The sequence below is a fragment of the Phycodurus eques genome, chromosome 1 (genome assembly GCF_024500275.1).
Source record: "Phycodurus eques isolate BA_2022a chromosome 1, UOR_Pequ_1.1, whole genome shotgun sequence".
Taxonomy (NCBI): domain Eukaryota; kingdom Metazoa; phylum Chordata; class Actinopteri; order Syngnathiformes; family Syngnathidae; genus Phycodurus; species Phycodurus eques.
Genome location: NC_084525.1, coordinates 28,185,530 through 28,210,334, shown reverse-complemented (window position 1 = coordinate 28,210,334; position 24,805 = coordinate 28,185,530). Strand labels below are relative to the sequence as shown.

Below are 24,805 nucleotides of genomic sequence, written 5' to 3'. Positions count from 1 at the left end.
ATAACATAATTGGGTCTCATTCAGCGTTAGTTACACTGCTACTCAGGAGAACCTAATCTGTTTGTGATTTGTTTTTCAGGCCTCCATATGGCCGACATGTGCGCCCACCACCAACTCCTCACCTCCTGACACTACACGTGTAGGTCAACAAGTACAAGATGAACGCCTACATCTCTGGGCGTGGAAAAGACGATAGGGCATATATTACAAAGACGAAAGCTCAGGCGGGAATGTTCGTCGTAAAAATAACACACGGCGCAAGAGGAAGTGTGCGTTTCAGCACAAAGAACATAAAACACACAACCCCACCAGCGCTGTGTAATCGATAGCGGGCCCGCCGATGCTACTGTTGTCCTGAAGCATCGTTTTTGTTTTTGTGCACGGATGTGTTATGGCCACAACGAGATTTAACCAGCTTGCACTAAACTCCCTTCCCAATATTCTGGTTATTGTTAGACTTAATGGGCAATGGGTGAAAATATACACAACAAGAAATTCTCTATTTTCTGCATCGCATCTACATGAATCAAATTTGCCTGGAAACTGGCGCACGTCTCAAGAGGGACAGTGAGGTGAATGAACGTTAACACTGTAGCGGAGGAGGGAGAAAGATGGACATTTTGGAGTCTTAATGTGTTTTCCTTGGGACATTTCTTGCTGATTTAGAAAAATGCTTCATCTGATCAATCCATACATACGACATACATTTTCTGTCAACACTTTGTCTTTTACAGTGCAAGGAAATGTATTTGGTAACTTAAACTTAAGGTGAAAAGAATACCAAATGATTACTTATGAGGCCGTAGAACCATGTGATTTCTCCCAGCCAATCAGAGAAGGCAGGTAATGATGATAAAGAAAAGAGCATAATTAAATACAATGACATAATGTTGAAATTATGCTGATGTATCATTTTATTTATCAAAAATGATAGAGATTCAACAATTTGAAAAATCTTCAGTGAAAAACAAAAAACAATATTGGAATGAAATACAAATGTTTTTTTGCTGTCTGTATTTTGAATTTTCAAGTCTTTTAGTGAGTTTGGAAATATAGATTATATAAAGTTATATAAAGCCTCAACATGAGGCAGGAAATTATGACAGCCTTTAATGATGATATTAATGGGACAGCTACAATTGACATTATCAGTCCATTCACATACACAAACAATGGCAATATCTGTCTGTCAAAAAACATACACACCTAGTGTAAACATCTGTCCGTCCATTCATACACAGTACACACAACATAATGTAAAAAGTCTATAATATAAACATAATTTCGGTAAACAGAATGTATCTGTCTACCCATTTGCATACACACTCCATGTCACATTTACATATATACACATAATGTAAAAATACACTATGTCAGTCCATTTTACACATCATGTAAACAGCTGTCCGTCCCTACACACATAAGGGAAACATCTGTCCGTCCATTCACATCCATATACAGTAAAGTATAAACATGTGTAACATAAATAAATAGATGTAACGTACACATAGTGTAAATATAATTCTGTCCATTCATATAAACAGTCCGTGTGACCATTTAGTGTACATATACACACGCAACATCTGCCTGTTCATTTGCATACAGTCTGTCTGTCCATTTATACATAAACACATCATAAAGAAACTGTGTACATTCACATACACTCAATGTAAATATCTGTCTTTCTATTGACATCTACTGTAAATATAATACCAATATCGGTCAGCCCATTCGCATTCACACGATATAAGCATCTGTGTCCATGTGCACATGTACACAATGTAAACATCTGCCTGTCCACTTGCACTTTAGGAAAAATCTGTTCAAGCACAGAAGTCTTGCTTCACCATCGTGACGAAAACACAACTCCATCCACATGTGCACGCGCGCTAACAAAAGCTAGCGGCACCTGCCACCATCACACCTGACTTGAGATTTCTCCTCATTTACAGGGAAAAGTCGCTGATGAAGAGGAAGTTATTATGGGAAATCTCTACAGGGGGGGAGAGAGCTCAAAACTGCAAACGCTGCAGCAAAGTGTGCCGCGCTCGGGAGACTGCATTTCATCAAAACATTTGTTGACGTTACCCTCGTCGTAGCGAAACACAGATTTAATGCCCGCTAACAATTGCATCACTTTGCAACTTCACGGACCTCGAGCCAAAGATCGGCCCCCGAAAAACACTTCACTTTCCGCATATTACCCTCAAAATAAAGTTACTCAACATTTCTGCTTTTACTTCAAACTTTCTTTTTTGCCTTCCCCTCCTATTCTGCGAGTGAACATTCAACTGTATGCTCACCAATCGACACAGTGGACTTGTTTTAAGCTTTCGGTACCATCCCGCTATGCTTGGGCCTCCAACGGAAGGGTGCCAAATTGTTGTGCAATATGTATCGGTTTATTGTGGTAGTTGGCCGTGTTTTCACCGTTGTTTGTTTATTAACAGGATTACAAATAACACACAATGGCTCACGTAATGTGCAATAACAGTTTGCACTCTCTCCCACTATTTATTTTACTGTTCTTATTGAACTATTCTCATTTTATTTACACTAGACTTATTTTATATTTGCACTATTCCTATCTTGTTTTGTACTTTTCTTATTTTATTGGACAAGTTGTAAGTATTTTAGGCACCAAGGAGTAGACAGCTCGAATTTAGTTGTAATGCATACAATGATATTAAAGGCAATTCTGATTCTGATAAACTGCTTTCCACCAAGGCTTTTGAGAATATCGAATGGGGTCAAAGTAGAACATATTAGATTTTATGGGGCAAATTATTTTCCCACTACATTTTATACTTTTTAAACACAGTTCCTCAATTTCAGACAGAGTAATCAAAATGAGCATCTAGAACGGAGTGCAATATTAGAGTGCTCCAAATTGGGATAGTTTGAGGTCCAATTTTTCTATTTGTGTGTGCGCGACGTGGACAACAAACTCTTAAAAATAAAATTTGTTGACATAAAAGAAAAAAGAAAAGAATGATTTAATGACACAAAGCTTGAGCATGTCACAGAACAAATTAAGCACTGAGACAGTGTGACAGTTCAAGTGCAATTCTCCGAGAGCAAAAGAACAATCTTCGCTCGTCCCCGTTTCAAACTGGACGAGCGTTTCCCACCTCAAGTAGATCAACAACATCTGCCTTGATGCTCGGATGTTTTCTGGGCAAACCACTCAGGAGGAATTTGTGCGAGGCAATTCCCACAAGCTGCTGTCAGTCATGAGCTGGCGCTGCAACACTTAGTAATGCCTTTGTCTGCTCCCCAATTCATCTTGTTAACAGCAAATTGGGTTACAGGCACAGCGCTATTGTAAAAATTAAAAACAACAACCGCGAGAGGGGTCCTCCCACGGGTCGCACACTAACATATGGCTTCTTTCACTCAAACATGAACCTTGTGCTATTACGCCGCCTTTAAACGGAATAAAAGCACAAAATGCGGCTGATGATGTCGCAGTGATGAAGGTTCATTGCACTTGAAGAGCCCTTTTCCAAAATGCAATTAATCCATTTGGATTATTCAGAGAAGTTACCAAGACGTGCATACTTGACAAACATAAAATAATTCTGAAAACTATTCTTTTCATTTTAAGCAAAAGTGCATGCAGTATACCTGCGATATCGAGAACTAAACTGATTCAGCCAAACCCAATGATTAAAAGGCATTTAACATAGGGAGCAGGTCAAAAAGCATGCACCTCACACATTCACAAACCCGACACAAACAAGCTCTATCCTGGTCAATAAGGCAACAAAAACAGTGTTTACTGTCGAGTGTGCATTCTCGCTACGTCTATGAACTCGTGACCTGCTCGTCCATCCATTCATCCATTTTCCGGACCGCTTATCCATAATAAATAAAAACATACTCTACATGGAACAAAGCGGATAAATGTGAAACGCAGCGGGCCCATATCACTGATTACCATGGAAACTTTTCTTCAAATGAGTGTAAGCGATGCCAGCACGCAGCGAGCTAGCCTTTAAACAGTGGGAAACATCAACACAAACTGTTGTCATTCCTCCACCGTTTACCTGATTTGGTTGTAAATACCCTCAAATTAAAGCTGGAAGTCTGAAAGCACATCCTGTTTGTTTGCTTTCAAATCCATTGTGTTGGTGTTTCGAGCCAAAAAGAAGAGAATTGTGTCCCTGTCCCAATATTTATGGACCTGACTGGAAGTATTTCTCTAGGCTGCTAGTAACATAAAGATGAAGTTTATCGAGTGAACTTTATGCATGAGTCGAGCTCACCAGCTTATGAGACAGGTGTCAAACTTGTGGCTCGGGGGCCAGATCTGGCCTGCCAGAGCATTTTATGTGGCTCGCGAAAGCTAATCAACTTCGTGTTTCTTGGGAAAATATCAGAATTGCAAAATGTCTTCACCTTTAATAACGATAAGATATTGCAAGCATTTTTTTGTTACCAATACCTCTTTTAAAAGAAATGTTCTTATAGTTGAAAAACATGTTTTTATAGGCTTCTGATTTCAAAACTTGTTTCCATCAATTGGTCGTGTATATGTAATTATATGAGGCGATAATTCATTTATATGGGTTCACAGTCATAACAGCCCTCCGCGGGAAGTCTACAACACCCCTGATGTATGATTATCATTAGTAGACCTTTGCTGAGCCAAGGAACCTAATGTATTTTACCTTAGAAAAGAAAACCCCAGGGTAAACCACCAAACAAAAATACAATAATAAGTATGAATATGCAGAAATCATTATCTTGTCTCAATTTTGTCACAAATGTACTTACTCAGTGTGAAGTCTGTGCTTGTTTAGTTGAACACAAAAACGATATATTTGTAGGGAGACCTGACTGATTCTGTTGTATGAATTGTAACAGGTGGATACATAAGTTTATTGTACATTTTGCCATCCAATAGAAGAGCATTTAATTGTCAAGCCTGTCAAGATAGAACAGCAAATATATATTTCTGATTAATAAAAAACTATTTCAATAATTATAATAAAATAACAACAACAATAATAATTAATAAAAGTGAAACATAGTTTCACTTTTAACCTAACTATACATTACATTAATTGATTTTATTTTATTGTTATTGTTGTTGTGACTTTTGGCTTGTCCCATCATTAGGCGCCAGCAAAACATCAAATGAATAATAACAAATTGTTTTTCTTCATTCCGAATCCTTACGACCCCCTTCAAAGAAATGAAGTGTGTGTCTATGAAGGCGTACAATTTGAGTTTAAAGTTGTTTGGCCTTGGGGGAGGTCTGCTCTCGACTCCATGCTATTTTACTGTTTGGACTTTTTTTTTTATACTGCTCTCGTATTGGGTCTCATGAGATTGTGCAGGTATACCTAATGTAGTGTCCGGAGGGTATATGTTTAATGTGACACCGACATATGCACCTATTAATAAATGCTACAACTCCCAGAGGAGGATCCTGACTGCTTTGTGATTATAAATAAATAAATAAATAAATAAAAAGAACTCCAATAAGAGGGACATTGCATCTTTAAGAGCCCTACATCAATAATGAACACACTTAAAAATGTATTCCTTTGCATCTTGTGTGCGCCTATTTCCATCCTCCTTTCTCCTTGTTCCCTCTGCACACATCATTAAACATATTATTATAACATGACTGTCAGCCGCCGTTTTCCGCTCGCTCTATTCTTGCTCTGCCAGGTAATCAATTTGTCGTCACTCTCTGTAACCTCAGTAAAGTCATCAAGTGAAATGAGTTACAGCTGCAAAGAGCCTTCAAGAACACTGGCGGAGGAGGAGGAGGGGTGCGGAAAAAGGAGAAAAATGACAACGAGGGCTGGGAATATTCCACCGCTTCACATCACCGTCGCAGGTCTCGAAGATGAAATATTAATGCACAATTTGTTTATCTGCGGGTCCACATCTCACAAGCGCAGAGCTGTTCATTTTCAAGCTGAGGGGTTTGGGGAGGGGGGTGGGGCTTTCAGACAAGGGATCAGTCAGTCATGAACTCTCCATAGCCATTAGCGGGCCGACATTTTGATGAAGTATTCCTAATGTAGTGGATAGGAAAGAATGAAAACACTCTGCCTGCCAACTTTTGATTGACCATTAAGCCACTGATGAATGTGCCTGTCAGCCAGGAGACAATTACCTCAACAATGAAGAAACTCTTCTGGCGGGCTTATTTGTACGCTCGCGCAGTCCCGACACATTTAGGGAGCGTGTAAAGGGATCATTTAGGCACCGTCTCAAAAGTTCCCCCTACCCCCATCCAGATAATAAAAGCAAGGGCATTGCTTTTGGAGGACAACCACTTTGAAGGTTGAAATGTGGGGAAAAATATTCAGTATATGGAGCAGGATGACCATATTTTGCTACCCAAGAGTAGGACGCCTCCTGAATTTCGGTGAGTGAGTGTGTGCGTGCGTGTGTGTGTGTGTGTGTGTGTGTGTGTGTGTGTGTGTGTGTTTGCAATACTGCCAAAACAAATGATAATCATATCAACAACTCTACTTTCAAACTAACTTTGCTTCTTTTTCACCTAAAAAAAAGTACGTCCTTCTTGCTTCTAGTTCCACACACAAAAGAAAACCAATAACTTTGTCCAAGAAGTTGTGAAACAAAAATGCAATCGCATTGATTACAATTATGTCAAATCTCCATAATATTCTTCATATTTTATGTAGTCAGTGTTACTGCTGTCATGACTAACACATGTAAAGATCAATATGACTGTATGGAAAGTGACTGAAAAGCTAAACAATGACAATACAGTCAGAATGTGTAGAGGAATATTAAACATTTTAATTAAATGTTTGGTTCTACGTTTATGAAAAAAATAAAGTCTTTGTCTGAGAACTCACAATCATGATAGATCAGAACTTTGGCTACATTTAATTGTAAAAGTAGTGGAGACATACCTTTTTTACAAACATATATAGCCTACTTTTACAGAAGTATTCCCCCAAACTTATATAATATTATAACCAGCTCACTAAATACATAGCTGCAGTGAATGTAATTCACTCAAGTGGTGTTGTGGTGACACTTCCGCTGACTGACACACCACCAATCACTGCAGCTGCTATAATGGTTGACGTGTAAGACTGCCCGATGACTGGATAACCCATGAACGGAAACAAAAATGCAGAGGAATATGAGCTCCGTGATTTGATCCTAAATGCAGAATGTGTTTGAAATTCTTTGAATTCAAGGGGAGGGGACAATATAGAATTGATATCAAGGATAGATATATTGTTGGGTCGAAAAAAATGTCTGGGAAAAGACGACGTCTGGTCACCCTCGAATGGCAGCAAGTGCTTTTATGTGTGTGTGTGTGTGTGTGTGTGTGTGTGTGTGAATGTGTTTGAGATCTCAGTATCTTCCTCACGTAGAAAAGCCATGCTCGGCGGAGAAACAATTGCCATCTGCTCGCAGCATCCGCAGCCATAATAAAGACTGATAACTCCTCACAGCTTCACACGCAAGAAAAAAAAAAAAAAAAAAAAGACATCCTCCGAAAACAGCCAAGAGATGGCCCAAGGGCCGAGGTGACAAGGGGCGAAGGCCACTGATTATGGGACCCCTTAGAAAACATGCTTCGCATCCCGGAAGGCTAAAAGGATTATGAAGACATACATAGATTACAGCCCGCCAAAAATGTGTATGTCCGTAAAATGATGAAGAGTTCACAAAGAGTTCACAAGCAGGATACACACAGCTCCACACAACAACGTGCAGGCATGGAAGATATGACTTATTATTTACTACTCACTAGTTCACACTGAGGCATGCATGCAGGAGGTGTGGATCGTTGAAGGCGTACAAGTTGGTCCCGATCTGAATTACCATTTTTCTGTTTTTTTGGGTTTTTTTTTGCCTTGGTAAGGATGGCAGCTAGATAGATAGATAGATAGATAGATAGATAGATAGATAGATAGATAGATAGATAGATAGATAGTGCACTACTTAGATGCGCCTGCTGCAGCGCTGTTCATTCACTCTTAAATAGTTTGTGGTTTGAGAAAGAACGGTTTAGTTTTACAACAAATTTTTTATGTTTGTTGATCTGAAATGAATTAAAAAATCTTTAGAAAATTACACCAACTAAGCCATTATTTGATCCTTTTGATTTCTGTTACGTAAAATTGCTTGCCACTGCATCAGGTCTGATGCAACCGACCCAAAAGGGTCTCTGATATTTATTTCATATTTAAAACAATTTTTTTTTAAAATATTTTACATTGACATCCATATGAAAATATATAGTTTTCGGATTATTTCCTGCCACATACAATTGTAATATGAAAAAGTGCAATAAAAGCTCATCATTTCTCAATTGAATCACGTTCACCTCAAGCCATAATATTAGGAACAGCACTTAGTATTAGGCAGTTTTACAACCACAACAATGAACACATTGTTGTAATAACACCTAGAAGTTGAACATTATTTTTCTTTTAAAGGCAGAATCTTTGTAATGAATGCAATTCGATTGGGCATCTTGAGATCGGCTGGTGAACAGTCCAGGGTGCACCCCGCCTCTCACCCAAGGTCAGCTGGGATAGAACATGCACAGATGGATGTTGGGCAAGTGTAGTCTACCTAATAAAGTGACCTTGTGACTCCCTATTGCGCCCTACTCCATGTATCATACTTTTTAACATGAAAAACGCCTCAACTTGTGTAGCGGTATAAGAGGGTCCTGTATGAAAACAAGCCCAAAAAGTTTGTTGGGAGGGACTAAAGGAGGGCTGGAAGGAGGAGGAGGGAGTGAGCGAAGGTGAGACGGTGACCATGGCAACAAAGGGAAAACAAGCCTAACAATGTCCCTCATAAAACGCAAAAGAAGACAACGGGAGTGCAAGAGGCGTCTTCTTACCCGCAGCCCGTCGAGGCGCCTGCTGCTTCCTGCGTGGCATGTTGTTCGCGCGCGCGTGCCCAGGTGCAACCACAATGCGGGGCCACGCTCGTGAGCGCGCATAGAGAGTGCACACGCGTGCGGAGCGTGTGGGGTTATTTGTCGGTTTTTTTTTTGTTTTTTTTTTTTTCCCACGTCGCTCGTGGCTCTCAGTCTGACTGCCGGAGAGAATCCAGTTCGCTTTGTGGCGTTTAGCAGATCAAAATGAAATACAGTAAATTAAAAAAAATAAAAAAATAAAAAAAAATCAACCAATGAAAAAAAAGACAAATCTCGGCTTCTTCCGTCTTCTTCTTCTTCTACGCGGGACGGTGCGCCTTCCTTCTCGTGTCCATCTGATCGCTGGTCCCCGCGTGTGCACGCGCGTCCACTTCCCCCCTGCGTGGACTCTTAACGCGTGGAGGTGCTCAAGAAATTAACATGGAGAAGAAGAAGAAGAGCAAGGAAAAAAGGGTTTGAGCACCGGAAGCGTGGACTGCTGGGTGCCGGGGTGACTGGCAGAGCAGAGGCGATGTCAGCGCGCAGAGATCCACGCGAGAAACTGAACATTGAAAACTCCTCCCTCCCTTCCTCATCCCTCCTTCCACCGGGCCGGACCTGACGACGACGACTACGATGGCTGCGAGACATTTGTGAGAACAGATAAGCAGTAGTTTATTAAAGGAACAGAGGCTGCATGCCGCTGACTGCCTTTCATATGAATATATTTCTTTTTTCAAAACCGATTTGGAACCGAACCTTCCCCCCCCCCCCCTTTCCTCACACGAACATCTTATAGTCATTTGTGATGGTCCTCGCCAAATACACTTGGGGGAAAAAAGTTAGACTCATTATCATCCCGAGAGTAGAAATTCGCTTTAGTCTCTGCTGTATTTTGCGTGGCACACCACACAGAACCAAATAAAAGGGGGTGAGCAATCAGTGTTACATTTCTTGAGCTGGTTGGCTGGGACGGTGCATTGCTCAAGGGCACCTCCAATATGGCCAGGAAGCAGACTAACATCTATCCAACAGCTAGTCAGCTTTATTGGTTGGTTTGTTTGTTTTACATCTTGTCCACCATGGCCCTCTGGCTCCAAAGCCCACATCCTTACATATGCTTCCCAACTTTATACAAATGGAAACTGACACTAAGTACACTGGGTTGCATGTTCTACCCATGCTGGGCTGGGTTTTCTCCAGATACTCTGGCCAGAGGTTTTTCTTTTGTTAAAGTTTTTGTGACTTTATATACAGCCATTGAAAACAAAATATTAGCTCACCCTTATTTTTCTATTTTATTGTTAATTTTATGGACTGGTACAAGTAAATGTACATTTAGTTGGACAAATATAATGATAAAAAATAGCTCATAATAGTTTAATTCAACAGTGATTATCTGATAATTCATTGATAAATTTAATAGCTGTTATTTAGCTATTTTCCATGGTTTTCTTGATAGTTACCAAACTCACTGGGAATACAATTAAGCTTAACCATGTCAAATAAGACAAAAATTCATATGGAATCAGCTGCATTTTTGTTGCGTTCTTTGTATTCTTCGGCACTGACTGCAACAAAAAGGATTTCTAAGAAATTGAAAAAGACTTATTTCTAGGAAATTGTTCCTGTTTTTAGACTGAAAAGAAAGATTTCTTCCATATTCCATAAACATACTGTACATGTTAGTTTCATTTGAGCCCATAAATTGTGCATAGGTGTGAATGTGAATGCTTGTTTTATATGTGCTCTTCGATTGGCTAGCGACCAACCCACGGTGTATCCCGCCTCTTGCCCCAAGTCAGCTGGGATAGGCTCCAAAAAGAACATAGATGGGAATTGTAGCGTCTGTAAGGAGTACCTTGAGACTGTTGTTCACTTATTTTGATATTGCCCTGTTGTTAAAAGATTCTGGCAGAGCTTATGTGATTTTGTTTGTGACAATATTGATGGTGATTTTGTTGTGCTGTGGAAGAGTGTAGTGGTAGGTCTCTTAGAAAATGATAATGCACAAAACACACACGTATATTATTCATTTTATTTTTATAATGGCCAAATTTCGTATTCATCACAGTAATTTCCTGAATAAGAAACCTCACTTTGTTACCTTTGATAATGAGATCAGACAATACATCCAATCGATCTAATACTCATACAATTGGAACTATGACTGTGTGCACTCTGTTGAAAATATTTTTTAACTATTGCATGACTGTACTATGTACCCCCATGCATTATTCTATTATGTCCATGCAGCAGTCTCTTTGACTCTTCAATTTACCGTTGACCTGTATCTGCTACCATTCACTTCAAATAAATTTTATTTAAAAAAATTTCTTTTTTTTTTTTTTTTTTTTTTTATAAAAACGATCTCGCAAATAGGTACACAGCGGGCCAGCTGTGTGCTATCTGGGCTTCCTGTTCATAACTGTCTGGTTTAGTCAATGTAGTGTTCTCAAGAATCAGTCTTGTACTGTATTTCTTTTTTTATTCACTTAATTTACCAATCAATAAGCACACAGGTAGCATCTTTTCAACATGAAACTACATTCTTCTTGTGTCCTTTTTTTCACCTATTTTTTAATGTAAAATTTTACAGAATGCCCCCTAGTGTTCTCACTGAGGTAACACAGTTGGATAAAATTGTACCTTTATAACAAGACTAGCGCGTTAAGGTGACATCCGGGCGCCTTAACCCTCTCGTTCCCGCGGAAAGCCCAATACTCCAAACCTCATGAATAGTTCACATGTAATAATATTGTACACATCAAACGGTTCGTTTTATTGCAATGCTTCAGGATAGACAATATTTTTTGTCATCTTATTCTCTGCCAGTATACACAAATCATTAGATCTTCCAACCCTTGACCAACCAACATAAAACTGACCATGAGAAAAACATGGAGAACGCAAATCCAATCCAGCAACTTTCAGAGACTGACCTTGTGACTTGTTGATGCTCATTGCAAAACAAATCGATATTGGAAACTGAAGGCTTCTGAATTGAACTGGTAAATCATTATAAAATGGTATTCGGGGTAGAAATGCTGTCTCACCTTTACAAGGACCTGTGATTATAATAGCTTCAAGCACATTAGGCAACATCTATATACTTAAAGGTCAGACTTGGTGTGTCTGTTTTCAGGGAGCTTTCTGGACCGGGAACGTTTTCTTGCACGTTTTTTTAGCGTTCCTGTACGTTTTTGCGCGTTTTGCAATAAGGCTCCACTTAAGGCCTCTTTATACTCCCGCGCTCGTGCGGCCGACAACGCCCGCATTGCAGAAAATATGTTATCCTTATACTTGATTATTACTATAAATATAATATTATAATCGATTACTCATTGACTAATTGAATTTACACATTGACTGGGGACTTGAGGGCAAAGACTTGAGACTTACTTGTGGCTTACTAAGCAATGACTTGCTCCCACCTTTGCTGAAAATTACAAAATCAGGCTGTGCTTTAATTTTTTGGTCCAACAGATTAAAAAAAGGAAAATGCAATTGGGCTGGACAAAACAGAGTTTTGTAATTAGCATCACTAGTGTCTTCAAACTTGCTAACACCCAGCCTGCTTATTTAAAGGTTGACCTGTAGTCACTGTGCTGTTTGGTGACATAGTGTATACTATACTGAACATGGACCACAGAAAGGTAAGGAGAGAGTTGTCTCAGGAAATTCTGAAAAAAGTTACGGACACACCTGGTCAAGGTAAAGGCAATAAAACCATCTCCAAGCAAATGCACTCCACAAATTACTCTAAAGTTTGAGGTCCACAGGACTAGCCTACCTACCTGGACGTCTGACATCCGTCACTGCTTGACCCAAAGTGCATGCAATGCAAGACAATCGAGGAAGACTCCACTGTAAAAGGCAAATCATAAAAACGCGGGATTGGAATTTGCCAAAATGCACATAGACAACCTACAAAACATCTGGTAGAATGTCCTTTGGACATATAAGACAAAACTGGAACTTGTTGGCAAGTCCCATCAGCTCTATGTTTACAGATGCAAAAGTACTGTATAGAAAACTAAGAAAATTATTCTATTGTGAAACATGGAGGAGTTTTGTGTATGCTCAGGGGCTTTATTGCTATATCTGGTACAGTGATTTAAATCTGTGCAGGCTACATTATAATCTCAAGACCATTGAGGCATTCTTGAGCGAAATGTGCTCCGCAGTGTCATAAAGCTTACTTTCAGATGCAGGTCAACAGTCAAGAATAAAGATTATGATTTACCAAATGATAGCATCTTGAAAGACTTCATTGTTTCAAACTATTCTTATTTAGTATGGGTCATTTTCATATAATTTGATCAATAACGGTAAAGGCATGCCCCACTGAATTTCACTTTCAAAATCAATTAATTTTACTGATATGAGTATTTGAATTACTCGCAGTTGTCATCATTCAGAATGTAATAATTGTTTCTAAGGAAAGAAATTGTCCTTAAGCAATATTTATCAAACTTTTAATGCCAAAATGTCTTTTCCATTGCTTTTTCCAAATGAAGTTGTTTCATGATTTGCAACATGTTTTGCAAAGATGCTAATTACATTTTTGGATATACAGTGGAACCTCGATTTAACAGACTAATGGGGGGGGGGAGAGAGTCGTACGTTTAAGCCGTTTGTCTTTTTTTCATAGCCTAAACACACCCCGTACAGTCCAAAACTATTGTAAATATATGTAAAAAAGTTTTAAAAGTTTTAAAGTTGACCTAAACTTACCTATAAACATTGCTGGGATTGTCTAATACTGCCGTAAAATGCAGTGATCCCTGGTGCTTGGTGTACAGCTGGTGGGAGAAAGTTGTTGTTGTGGTGGTAGCGAGTCGAGGGTCGCTTTCATGAGCCGCGATGTTAGTGCATAGTACTACCTTTAACCACCTCCATTACGATTGGATGCCATAGAGAATCAGTATAGCATGTTTGAAAGACGTGTACATGACGGGCGCCCAAGTAAACAGACATATGAATAGGAATATGAATAGGGCCTCATCATGGCGCCTAACCGTGTGGTTGCCTCGGTATCGAGCGCTCTAGTTCTGTCTATGTTTTTGTGTTTTTCGTTCGTCTTTGGAGACATTACACGACTTACTTACACAAGGAAAGACTTGCTAAACATAAGGGAGTCTACCCCAGACTTTCTTTCACCAACCTTTAAACATTTTTTCTCAGAGTTACTAACCAGAGGATTCCAAATGCCGCTCCAATCAATGCACCTCGCAAATCTATGCTCGCTACCCAATAAAATGGACGAGCTTCATCTTCTCACAAAGATCAGTAAAGACTTCGGACGTTCCGCCGCCCTGTGCTTCACTGAGACATGGCTATGTGAACACGTCCCCGATGGCGCTATAATGGTTCCGGGCTTCCAACTACACCGAGCGGACAAAAGGCAGCGGATTATGCTTCTATATCAACAAAAAATGGTGTACCGACGTCTCGGAGCTCAACACACAGTGCAGCCCAGACTTGGAGTCGCTGTTTTTGAACTGTAATCCATTTGACTCCATTTGACTTAATTCACTTAATAACAACATACAAGCACAAACTTAAATGTGCGAAGCCTATGGTGAAAACAGTGAAGAAGTGGACCAATGAAACAAAGAGAACTTCAAAGCTGTTTAGACTACACAGGGTAGGGTGTCTTTGAAACTTCAACTGGCAGCCTGGATGAATATACACACTGTGTCACATCCTATATCAGTTTCTGTGAAGATGTGTGTGTACCGACAAAGACGTTTCGCACGTTCTGTAACAACAAACCGTGGTTCACTGCCAAACACAAGGAACTTCGCCAGGCTAAAGGGGATGCGTATCGGAGTGGGGACAGAGCCCTGTACAATCACACTAGAAATCAGCTGACAAAAGAAATTAACATCGCAGAGAAATTATTCAGAAAAGATGAAAAAACAGTTTACTGCCAACGACTCTGTCAGTCTGGCGAGGATTAAAATCGCTCATCAACTACAAATGACCATCCCCCAAAGCGCAGAATAAAAAGAGGACGAGCTGATGTCTTCAACACCTTCTACTGCAAATTTGAAAAGGACACTTTCAAACCCCACATCCACCCAGCCACACCACCGATCACCTCTGACTTCTGCAGTGACCATTCATGAGCAGGAAGTGAAGCGTATCTTCAAACTGCAAAAGATCAACAAAGCGGCGGGCCCAGACCTTGTGTCACCATCCTGCCTCAAATTCTACACAGACCAGCTTGCTCCAGTCTTCACACAGATCTTCAATTGATCTCTGGAATTGTGTGAAGTACCATCCTGTTTTAAACACGCTACCATCATCCCAGTCCCCAAGAAACATGCAATTTCGGGTCTGAATGACTACAGGCCTGTCACCCTGACATCTGTGGTCATGAAGTCATTTGAACGCATCGTGCTGGACCACCTACAGTTTGCCTACCAAGCAAACAGATCTGTGGATAACTCAGTCAACATGGGAGTGCACTTTATCCTAGAACACCTCAACGGCGTGGGGACCGATGCGAGCATCCTGTTCGTGGACGTCAGCTCTGCGTTCAACACCATTCATCCCTGAATTCCTCTCCTCCCAGCTTCTCCAGCTCAGCATCTCGCCTGGCATCTGCCCGTGGATTTACAGCTTCCTGACGGGTAGGACACAGCAGATGAGGCTGGGGCATGCTGAAAATGTGTACAAAGACTGAGAACAATATAGTGCTGAATTATTGAGAGATAGCTTAAAACTATTTTTCACCTTCTCAATTGGATGGATTGTTTTGGGGCGGTGCTAAAAGTAGCCCTGTGACGACTGTAGTCTGGTGTGTTTACTTTCTGGCATGAGGCCCTCCCGCACTACATCAACACCAAGCGCCCCTATTCCATGCAGTGGCCATTTGGCAGAATTGCCACTTCGTCATTCCTAATACTACGTGGACATCTCTACTTATGCCCACTTCAACCTCTGAAAATATCTGAACGATCACCCCAATATTTTGGATTTTTTACAATACTCCTCTTTCCAGCCCGAAGGATCCTGTGACTCTCATGGCCGCCGACAAAGCGCATTGAGCGGCCAGCGGCATGTCCCGCTCGCCCTTTGCTTAGCATAAATAACTTGACCCATTACTAGCAGTATAGCATGCATTCGTCCATCAAATTATGTGTCTGCCCCACGTGCATTGCGTGACAGTGTTGAACTGGATGGAATCTCTCGCCCCGTCTCTTGCCAGCCCGACATTGGTTGGCGTACCCACCGGAGGTCTGGCACAACAGTGTTAGGGTTGTGTGGCTACACAGCTGTTGGTTGCACGTCAAGGAGGAGGAACAGGAAAAAAAAATCATCCAGGTGGACCACTGTGCAACCCATTGCTGTGGCCGCTTAAGGTGTTTTCTTCGGCAACCATAGCAGCATGTTGTCCCGCTGAATTACAACAGAGCCAATGGGGGGAAAATTGTCCCAGCGGCGCGGCTGTTGGTCAATGCCGTCTCAGAAGCTGCTTATCTGTAGCCCGTGGGAGCCAGTGCACTGTGCATCGCTGGGAATTCTCCCCACTTGAGCCATGACAGAAGGAAGTATTGAAAGCTGAAAGTTCAGGGGAGGTGGGGTTTTCAGAGCATTCAGTGACACGCCCACAGCATCTGCAAGCTGAAAGAAATTCTCAATCTTGACCATTTTGAAGCCTGATTTACATACTTGGCATTTTTATTTTTATTTTTTTTTTTTTTTTATGCCTCTGGTTCATCTTTAAACTCTTCTTATTTGGAACTCAAATCAAATAGTCTTGTTTCTGTATACACAGTACAAATTGGGGTGCTTTGACTCAAAGTTCGAGTTTTATGTGTGGGAACATTTGGAAAGTGTCGATCTCTCCTCAAAAGCTGCTCATGACTTCATCCAGCAAGATGCCGAGGTGATGGATGACTTCATTTCAGAGAGACAACACCCTTCAGAGATCCAGGCTCAGCCCACATTACAAATGACTTCCTGATAATATTCTATCAGCCTATTTTGTGTCTGTCACTCACTCACGCCACAGCCGATACCAGAGACCTCCGCTGAACTCGGCCTGAACCCTCACGATCAATCACGCCTCAGATCACGCCTGAGTCGTACCTGTCTGTCAGCTGCGAGCACCTTGTGTGTACGCAACCACCACCGTCACCCCAACAAACGCGCACACCTTATCACTCCCAGCATTTACTGCTGGTGCCCACATCTCAGCAACTTCTTTGCGATTCAGAGTGTGCCGCAGTGCAGATTGTCCTCCTTGGGTGCATGGTCAAAACAGATAACTATTAGGATTCACCCACAGGAAGTTAACATGCAAGGAAATTTGCAGTTGTGCTTGCGTGCAATGAGGAAAAGTCCAACACAAAGCCACTGTAGGTCGGAGCAAGATTGCACACTGTGAATGTAAAATGTATATTTAACTTTATGTATTGGTTATACGATTTGGAAATCGACCACAATTCTGTGGAAGTTGCACAAAAACGTAGGAGGCGGAGACATTAGCAGCAAATATTGCAAGACCTTACAAGTCTGTTCACCAAACTTCAAAGGAGTAACTGTTTTATTCCAAAAGGAGGAGCAGCCTACAATGCAGGACAGTCACAGGCCCACAATTGGCAAAGATTGACAACATCCCCGCATCTAAACCCCCCAATTGAGCAAGGTAAAATTGAAAACCTCATTCGGGGGTGGAGGAAAACCTTGAAACGGGTCCACAAATGGGTGGGGGGGACCCTCCTTCCAGGATGACCAGGCTGCTATAGATATTGAGTGGGCAACATCTATCACACAGTCTGGTGCTGTACAATGTTCGTTACGATGGCAAGATGCTCTACAGTGTTCATTAAGATAACATAAGAGTCTATTTAAAGAGAAAAGGCGCCGCAGGTAGACCTTCGGGAAAGTGGTTCTGCCTCAGGACTTGGCCCGGTTGGTCAGTGCAGAACCCAAACAGCAAAAGCCCCAGATTCGGTCAGCATCCCCTCGCCCCCTCTCTGAGCAGGAGACGAGGGGGTTAGGAGATAGGACAAGCGGTAGTGAAACAGACCCACATGTATTTTAACTAAGTGCCAAAGAGTAGAGAGAAGTCTTAAGTTGGGATTTAAACATTTCTATTAATATAGCACCTCTAAAATCCGTGGGTAGGGTACTGAAGCCAGACTAGAAAATGCTGGGGATGTCAGAGGAGACACCAGGAACGGTGGACAAATCCTCCACATCTGTGACACCAGAGACGGTGGACGAATCCCCTGAACATGTAGCGCATGGCTGTGACTGTACTTATAAAAATAGTCTTTTGAATTTACATCGGTTGCACATGATTAAAAAGTGTTAAAATGACATTTACCCCTCTTCTCCTAAAAACAACAATGGTCATTTTAACACGTTTTAATCATGTGCAACCGATGTACATGTTCAAATCAAGTAAATTCAAAGGACTCATGTCTGGCAGCGACTGAGTGTCCTCTCCTTTGTATTCAAATAATAAATGGAGTAATCAAACAGGTGTCAAAGTTTTTGATCTCTTCTTTAATATGCTGACATGCTTCTATTTGAATTCAAAAGATTTATTACAAATACCATACAACATTTACGCATGAACCTTTATCTCATAGGGCTGAGTGTACATTAGTGTATGAACACCTTTGTTGAGAGTTTTAAAAATACATGGGATTTACCTTGTGGGGTAATCAGAGTCAGCCACACGTAAGAGTAGTGTCACCCATGATTGCAGCAACTCTCTCCTTAAACGGGGTGAGGCCCTCGGCGCCGGTTCTTCCGCCTGTTTTGGCCACACTTTGGCGGTGGGCAGCTGTCCTCCGCTTCACATCCACCTTAATGTCTGACCACTTCTTTTTTAGTTCTGCATATGCGCACTGTTCTGACCCCACAGCATTGACAGCCGCACACACACTGTCCCATTCGCTCCTCTTTCGCGTGTTGTTAACGCCGGAGGACAACGTGCCGAAAGAGGATTTTCTTGCGCACTTCCGCTTCATTGAGCAACTTCACATTTAGGAAAAAAAAATAAAATGTTCCTTCATTACCTTGCTCATTTTCTTCTGACCACCAGAGATTGGGATCGCAGGTGCAGGGTTCATTTAAATATCCATCCATCCATTTTCTGAGCCACTTATCCTCACAAGGGGCATGTGTGTGCTGGAGCATAACGCAGCAATCATCGGGCATGAGGCGGGGTACACCCAGAACTGGTTGCCAGCCAATCGCAGGGCACATATAAACAAACAACCATTTGCACACACATTCTGGCACGTACGGGGTTAGGTCAAAGGCGAGGAACGCAAGGCAGGAACAAGGAGGACCCAAGTGCAGGGAAGGAGGGAGGCAAGGCAGGACTGCGGGAGTCTCAGAAAAATAATATTTAATCTTCAAAAAACAGCCAACAAGGAACGTGGATAAAGCAAAACTAAACAAAGTACCACAACCAAACCAAAGTAAAGAAACACTTAAATACCTAAAACTGGAAACAAACTATCACTGGTAAATAGGACGTAGAACACAGGGACAATGACACCTGACAATGACATATTGCGAAGACGACGACAATGAACCGACAAGAACTGAAAGAAACCAGGGAACTAAATACAAACAGATTGACGAGACAACGAGAAACACCTGGACAAGACACGAGTGGCTGGAGAGAGCTGATTGGCCGACACAAGGTAGACGAGAACAGGTGGACACAGCAACCAAATGAGCACACGACAAACATGGAACACAGGAAAACATGGAACAAAACTAAACACAACCCAAACCAAAACACAGACCATAACACATTTACACCTAGGGGCAATTTAGAGTCTTCATATAACCTACCATACATGTTTTTGGGATGTGAGAGGAAACCGCAGTGCCTGGAGAAAACCCACACAGGCACAGGGAGAACATGCAAACTCCACACGGGCGGGGCCGGGGACTGAACCCCAGTCCTCAGAACTGTGAGGCAGACGCTCTAACCAGTTCTTACCGTGCCGCTCATTTAAATATGATTCCCATATTTAAATGTGAGCGTGGGAAGGGAGGGGTCGGCTCCTCCAACATGTGCGCTCAATTCTACATTGATTGGGATGTACGAAGGAAATGTGCTTGGATTCATGCGTACGCACAGATTGATACATCTTGATATTTTTGTACGTACGACGTTTTCTGGATTTGAGCGTTCGCCATGTTTCAGTAGGAAATCCACGCAAGTCTTTGTACATGAGGCCCCAGCTTATTGTGAGCGTTGGTTTCAGGACAGAACATAGAGTACAACTAAGTCATCGAGATAAGAGGGTGCTAACCCATGTAATATTCTATAAGTAACAGTTCCTTAAAATTGCATATCAAGTGGACAAGGAGCCAGCGCAAGTTGGCCAATATCGGGGCAATTTTACTTTACTTTATTCAAACTTTCTCATCTTCGTCAAAGGTCTTGCTGCAGAGTTATGTACTAAATGAAGACTTTTAATACTAGACCTAGGAAGACCGGAGAGCAGCACATTACAATAGTCGAGGATAGACGTAACAAATGCATGGACTATGATCTGCGTCACTAGCGGATAGGGTGGGCTGTCTCTCAACGATATTGCGAAATGGGAAAAAAAAAATGCAGTTTTGGTAACATTCTTAATGTGCATTTAAAAGGAGAGAGTTGAGTCAAATATAACTTTGGGCAATGGTGCTTTTGTCAAAACTAGGAGTGGTGTCCTTATTAAACAAGTGGCTGTGTTTAGCAGGGCCAATAATAGCTCAGTGTTCTCAGGGTTAAAGAGCAAAAAATCTCAGCGAGATTAGAGCAATCGCATGGGCTAGTTAGTTTTAATGGCAGGTATACCTGAGTATTGTCGTCATAACAGTGAAAGCTAATCTTATATTTGCGTATGATATAAATACTGAACAAAAGAGGGCTGAGTCCCGATCCCTGTGAGACTGCGCAATTGACATTATAATACACAGAGGTCACAATACCGTGAATTACATGGTGCGTCCTATCCGAGAGATAAGATCTAAACCAAGAAAGTGCTCGGCCTGTAATGATATGTTTCAAGGCGATCTGGTAGTATATTGTGATCAACGGTATCAGAGGCAGCATTGAGGTCGAGTAATATTACTATTGATGAGGTGTCGCAATCCATAGCGAGTAAAATATCATTAGTTACTTTTGCAAGGGCCGTTTCAGGAGAGTGGTCTTCCCTGAATCTGGACCGAAGAAGTTCAAATAGATTGCTAGAGGCCATATGATCATTAAGCTGTTGTACTACATTTTTTTCAAGAATAAAAAAAAAAAAAAGGGAGATTTGTCACCGGCCTACAATTGCGAAGACTCTAAGGGTCGAGGTTGGTTCTTTTGAATAGGGACCAAATAACAGCTGTCTTGAAAGCTGCAGGTACAGCGCCGAAGGAGAGTGAAACATTTTAAATATTTGAGATTAAAGGTCCGAAGATTAAAAACAGAGTTTCGCAGGAAAAGGGTAGAGCAAGCAAGTTGTCTGTTTTGCCACGCTAAAGAGTTTTATGAATCTGTCAAGGGATACTTCCTCAAAAAGAGCGAGGGTAGCTGGACCAGTAGCCGCAATCGTGCCCATATTAGTCTCAGTGATCGAAGAATTCAATTGGGCTTGAGGCACGATGTCCTTAATCTCATTCCTAATGAGCTCATTATTTTTTTTATAAAGAAATGCATGAAATCATTGGCTGAACAGGAGGAGCTGTTGGAAGTAGGCTGCTTTTGGGTTAGCTTCACTACTGTATAAAATAAGATTTATCGTTATTTTTATGAATAAATTATTTTGGAAAAATAATTAGGTTTCGCTGAGATGAGAGCTTGTTTGTATTTCAGTAAACTATACTCCCATGCCTGATGGAAGACCTCAAGTTGAGTCACATGCCATTTGCGCTCAAGCTTCCGGCATGATTACTTTAGTTCTCTAGTTTCATCTGTGAACCACATTTAAATGGTGCGACAGTGTCGAGAGCGTTACACACAGCCACATTAAATATTTTTTTTAGATTATCCATAGGACCCACATAAGAAGGAAATGAGGCAATTCCTGAGGGTAATAGCTCAGCGAGTGCAAAAGTAGTTAAAGAACTAATACTACGGCTGCTATAGCTTTGGTTGTGGTCAGAACGATGGCAATGGGCCAAGACTTCAAATTTTATGAATGGTCGGACACAGCAGTGGTATAGGGAAGTACCCAAGGTTAACACCAAATTTAAAGTATGAGTTATTTTGGGTCGGTACATATATGAATTGCACAAAACCAAAAGTATCAATTATTGTCTGAAATGCTGCAATAAGAGGTACTGACAGGGAAATCATACGCATATTAAAGTCACCCATGATTAATATATTGTCTGCGTGGGTCAGTAATGAAGTCTAAGAATTAATCTCAAAAGCGAGAGTAAGGGCCGGGGGGAGCGGTAGATAACTGCAAGATAGAAAGGCAATGGTGTTGTAGATCGCATAACGAGAACCTTGAATGTTTTAAAGTCGATGTTTGGGTTAGTGCTAAGGTTGAGAACGGATTCGGAGATGTGGGCCAGGCCACCTCCCTTCTTAATGGGACGCGCAACACATGAACTCACAAAGTTTAGGGGAGACCCCTCAATAAGTGGTAAAAACTCATTTGGTTTTAACTATGTTTCGCAAAGAACAATCATATTAAGCTTACAGTCTCTGATAAGATCATTGACTAGCAAAGCGTTTGGGGAAAGTGATCTAATATTCATAAGACCAATTTTCAATAAAGTGGGCTGAATGGCGCTATTTGCCCCCAGAGTATTCATAGTGGTAATGTCAATAAGATTGCGTTGTCTATTGTATTTCGAGTTGATGTGGGCGTGGCGAGAGATTAATACTGCAGGAATCTGGTAGTTATTTTCTTAACATGTCATTGGTAGAACGAACCGGGGAAGAGTGTTTAAACTCATCACACAGTACTACCTCAGTAGAAGGCATATAAGTCTGCAATGCATTTGTGGGTAGTGGATCAGATCTGCGGATCTGTGTAGCATGTCACTCTATTGTACATATAAGACGGTGTGTTGTTAGAGTCCAGCATAGGGCTAGTTAGCCTTAACCTTACAGACTCAACGCATTCAAACAGGCTCGCTTATCACCTGTGTCATGGCTTGCTCTAGTGTGACCTGTCATGGAAAGCTCAAAGAGTAATCTATGTTTCTAGAAAAGAGTGATGGCGCCTACCCCATTACGGTGAAGGCTGTCCTTCCTCATCAAGCCGCGAGTCCTCCAGCACGAAGGCCAATTATCTACAAACGGTCAGTCCCTGTTCGCTACAGAAGCTAGCCAGCCACCGGTTAAATGAGAATTATCTGCTAAACCTCTCATCATTGCCTCTTGCAGGCAAGGAGCCAGAGACAATTATTCAATGCCGACACAACTTTCTGGTGAGATTACAGGTCCTGGCTATGTTCCTCTTTGTAATCTCCGATTGCCTCATCCTTGTATCATTGGAGCCTACATGTATCACTATATCCAAGTAGCTAGTGTTGTTAACCCCACACTGGTGTTTAGACCTAATGTGGGTCAGCTCCCTAACGCTCGCTTCAATGTCAGGTCCTTTGGCCCCAAGAATACACATTAAAGTGGCTGGTTTCTAAGCTTGTTACAAGTGATGGCGTAACCTATGACTAACGTGCGGGAGCCAGTAGACTAAGCAGGACTGCGACTAGCTAAAATCTGTTATGCATCTAAACAGGCTTGTAAAGAAAATGGATGGATGGATATTCTGAAAATCCCTGATATAGCAGCTCAGGTTTCAGGTTCAAAGGTGCTCCCTCCCTTAAAAAGCTACAACATACATTTATTTGTATCAGACACAAACAGGTCTCCTTTGCATGCAAAGCAACTATGTCTTAAACATATTTGACACTTTCTTATGCATATTCAGTGTAGCCATACCTTTTGCTAATAATGGTTTTATACCTTTTGTCACTTACTTTTGTCATTTTTAAATCATAGTTTTTGCTTCTCGTTTATTTCACCTTTATGAGTAACGTTTAACTGCAGTATAGAGAGTTGATTCCAAGTCAAACTACTATGCAGCCTTTGAACAAACCTTTCACTTAAATATCTCAAATACTATAGCCCATAATGGACACTTGCTCCTCATCCAACACACCACATGGAAAAAGGTGCCAGAATGTTGGAGGCTACACCCATACCGAAATTGGCCCAGCAGTGTCTTAGCTCGTTCACAGGGCTGTTCCCTCAAAACGAGATAATTTGGGCAAGTGTGCTGGAATTCTTGATCCTTTGGATATTTTGACAAAAGAAAAAAAAAAAAAGCATGTTAAGACACCTATGAAATGTTTTAATTGTGAAAACAATTGTGCATGACATAAAATCTCTTGGCGATTCTCTGATTTCATGATTCTTTCGATATGTTCAATCCCTGGCCTAAACAATCCATCAGGCTCTTTCGTTCCGATTTTCCCTATGAAATGAGACAAACGTATCTAAAATTTATTTTATCTTAATTCTGCTGTGTTCTTTCAAGGAGGACATCTAGGGAAACCACATCCTTTTTAATTCAACATTAGAACTATAGATATATGACAGACAGTTTCTGTTTGAAATAGAGTTTAATCCCTTTGAAAGAGGCAAAAACTGCTGCATGATTTTCACTCGTGACACTGGGAAACAAAAATGCTAAAAACCAAGTTTTACAACAAACTCAGATGTGCAAAAGCATTCGTCATGAGTGACAGGCATTTCAAAACTACACGGGCTTCAATGTACAGTATGATCATGTAAACAACACTTGACATTTCTTTCCTTGTAACTTATTTTCTGGAAGGAATTTAACGAGCAAAGGGGTCAAAGTTGACCACATTTGCACAAAAAGGGCACATCAAATTTGAGTGCAGGCGAATTGGATCAGGTTGACGTGTGTT

The 24,805-nt window shown here is 41.2% G+C and overlaps 1 protein-coding gene across 3 annotated transcripts in view; it reads right to left on the bottom strand.

Annotated features, from left to right (window-relative positions):
- LOC133407743 (teashirt homolog 2) overlaps window positions 1-19,026 on the bottom strand; it is a 70,535-nt gene extending 51,509 nt beyond the window's left edge. Inside the window, exon 1 of one of the 3 annotated variants that reach the window (XM_061685944.1) lies at window positions 18,931-19,026. In XM_061685944.1, the coding sequence (XP_061541928.1) occupies window positions 18,931-19,000 (70 nt within the window). In that variant the 5' untranslated portion in view covers window positions 19,001-19,026. Of the gene's footprint in view, window positions 1-8,866; window positions 9,470-18,561 lie in introns of those variants that run through there. The other 2 variants (XM_061685964.1, XM_061685954.1) reach the window with 2 other exon arrangements.
- Window positions 19,027-24,805: the final 5,779 nt, after the last annotated feature.